The sequence below is a fragment of the Tupaia chinensis genome, unplaced genomic scaffold, assembly GCF_000334495.1.
Source record: "Tupaia chinensis unplaced genomic scaffold, TupChi_1.0 Scaffold144171_2, whole genome shotgun sequence".
In the NCBI taxonomy this organism is placed as follows: domain Eukaryota; kingdom Metazoa; phylum Chordata; class Mammalia; order Scandentia; family Tupaiidae; genus Tupaia; species Tupaia belangeri.
Genome location: NW_006204028.1, coordinates 444953 through 451832, shown reverse-complemented (window position 1 = coordinate 451832; position 6880 = coordinate 444953). Strand labels below are relative to the sequence as shown.

The 6880-nt window shown below is 49.2% G+C and overlaps 1 protein-coding gene across 1 annotated transcript in view; it reads right to left on the bottom strand.

The window, feature by feature from the left end:
* The window catches only part of IGF2BP1 (insulin like growth factor 2 mRNA binding protein 1), a 52917-nt gene that overhangs the window by 22285 nt on the left and 23752 nt on the right, over positions 1-6880 (bottom strand). Inside the window, exons 3-4 of the mRNA XM_006166148.3 lie at positions 1716-1764; positions 1198-1249 (exon numbers count right to left, since the gene is read on the bottom strand). Of these exons, the coding sequence (XP_006166210.1) occupies positions 1198-1249; positions 1716-1764 (101 nt within the window). The remainder of the gene's footprint in view (positions 1-1197; positions 1250-1715; positions 1765-6880) is intronic.

Sequence of the window (6880 nt, the reverse complement as noted above, 5' to 3'; positions counted from 1 at the left end):
CTGCAGCCCCCAGTGAAAATCAGTGTGTTCCAGCCCCCAAGCCATTGGTCGATCGGACTCTGTTTGTCCAGCAATAACTTATTCATCAGTCTAAGCTGTGTGCAGGGCTGGGTTCAAGTGTGTCCTGGCATGGCAATCCAAGGCGAGCTACGGGACAGAGCGGCAGAGCACCTGTGGGATCCTCAGCACCGGACTGTGGGGCAGGCAAGGTTGTGATCATCCATAATTGTCTCCAGCTTTTCCCTTTGTCCACGAGAATCTGGAGATGAGTATTTAAGTCTGAGGATCAACTTGAGTCTTCAACATCTCCAAACCTCAGAAAGGATCTTGACTACCTAAGACCTGCGTTATGTCCAACCAAAACCACTCCAGATTTAACTTATTTAGCACATCCTGGTAATGCGAAAACCTTCAAAAATCAGTCAGCATTTCGCCACCTAGAACTCCTTATTCCTTTTCCTTCTGGAGGTCTACTCTTCAAAGACTGTTGCTTGTCTATCAATCAGTACTAAGTAATTATAAAAAAAAAAAAAAAAAGACCAAAGGGGGTCACCAAATGGTGTAGTGGTTACATCGCTGGACGCCCACATGGCTGACCATGGATTGAGCCCCAGACCTGGTAGCTTAAAACTCATGCTGAGCACTTATGCAGATGCGCCAAAGATCCCAGGAGGAGAATGGAAGAGAAGGGATTGAGGCGTGGCCATCCCCTCTGGGGGGAGATTCTCATTTTCTGTCTCTGTCTCTCTATCTCTCTGGTGAGTGCATGCACCCTATAGCAAAAAAAATCTCTCTTTAAAAAAAAAAAAGAAAGAAGAAGAAAGAAAAAGGAGAGATTACCAGCTGACTGTTCAAGCCCAAAACAATGTGAAGCTTTTAGAGGGGTGACAGACTTACCAATTTCTAACCTCTATCTCTATCCAGGTTGATCCCCAATGGCCCGGGGCCTCTGTGTTGGGGAGGAGTGGCTCTGCTGAAGCCTCACACTGCACTCCAGAAGAGACAGTCAAACAGACCAGCAGCAGGGCCCAGGGTGAAGCCAGGTCCCCAGGTCCCCAGGTCCCCAGGTGAGAGTGCACCCCCTCTATGCCACACAATGCGTCTTCCTTCTTCTGGCCTTTCAGGCAGGTTTGATGATGGAGGAGGAGCTGAGCGGATCCCCAGATTTCCAACCCCCACATGCTTGCCCACTCTTACCTTGCTCGCAGTTCTCCACTGTACCATACTGCGCCAGCAGGCTGTCCAGTACCTAGGGGCATGGAGAGGAGGCATGGCACTGAGCATCCCAGGCCTGCCATGAAGCAGCCTCGGAAGCACAGGGGCACGGGCAGAGCCTCGGTGGGGACTGAGCTTTCTTTTTTTTGGAACAGCTCACTCGTCCTGGGGCACGGATGTTCACGCTGACAGCAGTCGGGGTGTCCCTGCAGGATGGCACTTGGTCTCTGCCTAAGGTCATTTCTGGGCCATCCGGGCCTCTACATCGACTTCTACCATCACCAAGTCTAGGCTTCAGGGGACATCTTTCCCACCTCCCTAATGGGGATAGCCCAAAAGGTAGAGTCCTGGGCTAAGGGTGAGACCCAACGAGCCCCAGACCCAAGAGGGACACTCCTGGCCTAGTCCCAGACACCACAGGACCAGGGTGGTGGGGGACTCAGGCTGACCCAGACTAACTTTCTAGTCCCACCCCACTAACAGTGCCCCCAGACACTTACTTCCCATCGGAGCTGGGGTGGAATGTTACGGATCTGAATTTTCCGACTCCTGAAATTAAAGAGGAAACAGAGTTAGAGAAAGCTCTGGCTGGTTCAGGGGCCTGTGACCCTTGCAGTTTTGTTTGTTTGTTTAATTGTATTATAAGTTTGATACAGGGGGTGTGTGCTCACTGCAGAGACATACAGAGAGAAATTATCCCCAGGGAGTTTGGCCATGGCACAATCCCTTTTCTTCTCCTCCGTTCTCTTCTTGGGATTTTGGGAACACGGGCCCGCATGTTTTTCAAGCAGCCGGGTATGGGACTCAAACCCTCTGGTCAGCCATGTCTGATCCTGCTGCCTTAACCTCAACACCACCTGTGGGTCCAACCCTGCAGTTTTCTTCTAATCCTTGTTCTAGTTTGTTTTCCAACTTTCTGCTCACACACAATAAGCTTTCAGAAATGGAGATGCAGAGTAAGGGCACCTTGCTTAAAAGAACGAAATTTTTACCAATGTCTACCACAGATAGGAACCCGAATCTGGTGCTCTCAGCAGCTAGGTAACATAATTCCCTAAAAAAAGCAACTGTCTGTCCCATTATTTAGCTTCTCACCCCTTTATTCAGAAAGCATTTGGTATCACTACTGTGTTCTGGGCACTGGGATTAACAGTCAAGAAAGGCTCAACCGCCATGGTGCTGCCATTAAGACTGGAAGCCATATGGCCTACCCTAGTTCAGATCCCCAGGTCAGCGAGAATGAGCACTAGGAGGAGCTGGAGGCCTAGGGGAAGGGACTCGCAGTGTGACAAGATCTTATCGGGAATGTATCTCCCTCCCCTTCTCTGTCATGTGTGCATTATCATTTTTAAAAAAGCTACATAACACATTAATTATAAAGGAATCTAATGACTGTTTACTTGGTTACTTACTTCACGCAGTAGTATGTTCTAGTTGCTGGGGACCCAGCAGTAAATGAAACAAAACACCTGGCTTAAAGGTGCTCACGATGTATCAGGGGGACGTGTATACAAACAGACCCAGCAGAACAGTGCAGTGGGTTAAAGCCTAACACAGACACAGATTTAAATCCATGCCCTGCCTACTAGCTGGTCTTAAAAAGATTATGCTATGTCTTTGAGGTTTGGTTTCCTCCTTTGTAAAACGGGGATAATACCTATTCACAGGGTGGTAGGTGATGTTAGATAATATTTATAAAGAGCTTAGCCAAAGGCTGGGAGTCAGTACTTAAAGTGTAACAATAGCTGCATCTGTGAGTAATACGGTGATGGGAGTGGTTAGTACACACACCGCCCAGCTTCAGGACCACGGGCTTTCCCCCTCCCACTTAACTACCTTCTCCTTCACATTTTTTTCCCTTTTTTTTTTTGAGAGTTTTTTTTCTATAGGGCGTGTGCGCTCACCAGAAAGACACAGACGGAGACAGAAAGCGAGAAATCACCCCCCCAGGGGGATGGCCACGCCGCAATCCCTTCTCCTCCATTCTCCTCTCAGGATTTTGGGCACGCATATACGCCCGGAGTGAGTTTAAGCCATGGGGTTCAGGACTAGAATCCGCAGAACTACATGGGTGTCCAGTGACATAGTCATTACGCTAACTGCTGGTCCCTCTCCTTCACACTTTCCAACTCTCTTTTAAAAATCTCATTTCCCAGGACCAGCAGATGCTGTGGGAGTTAAGGGTGCTGGACTCTCACATGGGCGACTGCAGTTCGAGTCCCGGACCTGGCTGTTTTCTCTGTGTACCTCTCTGGTCAAATTTATTTATTTATTTTTAAATATTTATTTGTATTTAGCTTTATTTATTTATCTATTCCAATTTGATCAGAGAGGGGCAGGGCGAGAACAAGAGTGAGTGAGAGAAAGAGAGAAAGTGAGAAAGCAAGCTGCCAGGTCTGGGACTCAAAACTGTGGTCAGCCATGTGGGAGTCCAGCACCCATAACCACCACGCCACCTGCCGGCCCCATCTGTGGTCACATTTAAATCATTAAAAAGTTAAATGAAATAATTCTTTATAAATAATTTTTTAAAAAATCTCATTTCCCTCAAAAGACTTTCGGGCTCGGAGTAGACTCCCAGGGATGGCACACCTCCCGAATCAATGCCCTAAATCTCTGGGTTTAAGACATTTAAACTGACTTGATGCGTTGGTCAATTGTCCTTTTTATCTTTCTATGTCCTTGATCACAAACTTAGCACAAGGACAAGGTCCAACAAGGTTCTAGTGACTTGAAGAAAAGCTGGACACAGAAGTAGGAAAGTCCAGTTCTGCCCGACTGAGGATTCGTCTGGTTTCAGCCACTGAAGCTTCAGGCCTCAGTACCTTTATCTGGTATGCGATGGGGACCCAAGTCAGCTCCCGCCATGCAGGGAAGAGAGGGTGTTGAAAACATGGGGGACCTGGGAAGAGGTACTAAGCGCTCGCTCAAAATGTACCTATTGGAGCCAGCAGATGGCGCAGCAGTTACGTCACCGGGCTCCCACATGGCCCACCATGGTTTGAGTGCCAGACCCGGACCAGTGGCTTGAAAATCACGTTGGACATGTGTGCATGTGTGCTCAAGATCCCAGGAGGAGAATGGAGAAGGGATTGCAGCATGGCCACCCCTGGGGGGTGATTTCTCACTTTCTCTCTGTCTCTCTCTCTCTCTCTCAGGTGAGCACACATACTCAATGTAAAAAATTCATTAAAATATATATATATATATATATATATATATCCCCCATGGCTGTCCTGGCCCAGCTGGCTCACCTCACCCTGGGAGTTCAAGGATCTCCAGCCAAGGGCAGAAGCGCAGCCCTGTGAGGCTGACCTGCGTGGGAAGGTTCTGAGTTCGTGTCTGAAGGCCACCCTGAGCACATCAGGCGTGCCAATGGCCCTGATGACCCAGAGCTAAGTCCTGGCTGGTGGTGGGTCAGAGTCAGAAACCTGTTTGGGAGTGCTGTCTCTCTATCTGTCTTTCTTACTCATGGTATAAATTATTTTTAAAATATTTTGTTAGGGGCCAGCAGATGGTGTGGTAGTTAAGGGCACTGGACTCTCACATGGCCAACCACAGTTCAAGCCCCAGACCCGGAGGCTTGCTTTCTCACTTTCCCGCTTCTCTCTCTCCCTCTCCCTCTGACCCTCTCTGGTCAAATTAAGAAAAAAAAAAATTAGAAAACATCTCAGCTATAAAACTGAAAGGTAAGGATCTCTAGATTCCTTTTAGTTCTGTCATTCTAAGTGTGGAGAATCTTTATCTGTAAGTGTCATAAGACAATCTGCTTCTGGGGCCAGCAGGTGGTTAAGAAGGTGGATTCTCATATGGCCAACCAGAGTTCGAGTCCTGGACCTGAATGCTTTTGCTTTCTCATTTTCCCTCTCTTTTTCTCCTTCTGGTGAATGCTCCATAGCAAATTAAGAAATAATAATTCATAAAATAAAATAATTATTTAACTTTATGTCTTATTATATCTTTTAAAAATTACTACAGGTCACACACGCTCACCAAAGAGAAAGGGCGAAGTGGGGTAAGAAACCAAGTCGCCAGGTCTGGGACTCAAACCACAGTCACACGTGGGAATCTAGCACTGCAACCACCACACCATCTGCTGGCCCTATAAAATACATAATTCTTCACAAAACAAAAAAGAAGAAAGTCCACTCCTGGGATGAAATACTTGGGAAGGAAGGATGATGTTGAGGAGGCCTCGGTGTGCAGCTCGCGACTTTGGCTGGCTCACCAACTTGATCTAGAGAGGTCAGAGTACAGGAGGACAACATGGTAAGGAGCAGAGACTAATCGATTCCAGGTCCTTGGCTTCCCCAGGCCACCTGCCTGGGATTCAATTCATCAGCCCTCGTGGACCCTGTGAGAGATTTTCCACACAGGCCATGTGGTGACCAAACGGGCAGATTGAAAACGCAGCGACTCTCACAATTAAAGTCAAACTGTCTGGGTGCTGGGGAAAGAAATGATCACACCATAGCAGACTGAGGCCACTGACCTGGTTTAACACCAATGACAGCGACAGCCCTCAGCCACGGCCTCCCTCCAGTGAACAACCCCTTTGGGATGAAGGACAGGGAGGTGGGAGCTTCCTGCCTGCCTGGAGAGCAAACCAATAAAAGCCTACATCAACCCGGATGCTGGAGCCCAGTGTGAAGTGCATTCTTTCAGGAAGGTCTCTCTGTATAATCTAAGGTCAAAGGTCGAAATTTCCCTCCCACTTCAAACCCCCCAGTTTTAGGGCTTTCTTCTGAGAGAGGGCGGAGGGGAAGGAGAAGGGTGGCAGTGGTGAAATCAAATCTCGGCTGGGATGTTAGTCCATATCCTGAAAGCAATGGCAGGCAGATCGTCTGGAATGTCTGGAATGTTCCAGGAGAGAGAGAGGGGGGAGGAGAACAGGGCCACCCAACCAATGAAAGAAAAGACATCCTAGCAGCCTTCCCCCACCCCCAGTCGGCACAAGCTCACCCACCCCTCTAGGGCACACACCCCACCCTGGGAACCCACTCCAGGCCTCCTTTCAGCAAAGCCCCCAGCCCAGATTAAAACACAACTTGGGAGGTGGGAGCACAGGGGAACAGAGGCCATGAAGAACCTCCTTTAAAACCCTTGGCCTGGCTTCTATTAAGTATGGCGTTACCTAATTTGTTTCAGGCGCAACGCACAGGGAGACTGCCGCCAACGGTAACCTGTATGCCTTTCTTCCCTGGACCGGCTGGTGGCATGTCCATGCCACAACACTGACAAAGGCCCAGAGGGGCCTGGCAGGGCACCGTCCCGAGAGCTCAGGGATCCAGCAGAAGCCAACGCACCCTGACTGGCTGCTCCTCTGCACCGCGCCCTAACTTCCTCCTGTGGAAAGCTGATACTGCTGTGTGAGGACTGAAGGGCAGGCATGGGAACAAGGTGCCTGCCATGTAGGAAGCGCTGGTCCGCATCCAAGTCTCCCGACGCACAGAAAAGGCAAGGCGGCAGGTAGGGCTGCCAGTGAGCCATTCCGCAGGATGGCAAGTCGTTATTAAAGTATCTAAAAAGGGGTGTGGGGCAGCAGGTACCCGGGTGGTGAAGGCACTGGATTCCCACATGGCCAACCATGGTTCAAGCCCCAGACCACGCGGCTTGAAAAACCACACCAGGTGCATCTGTGTGCATGCTCAAACTCCCAAGAGGA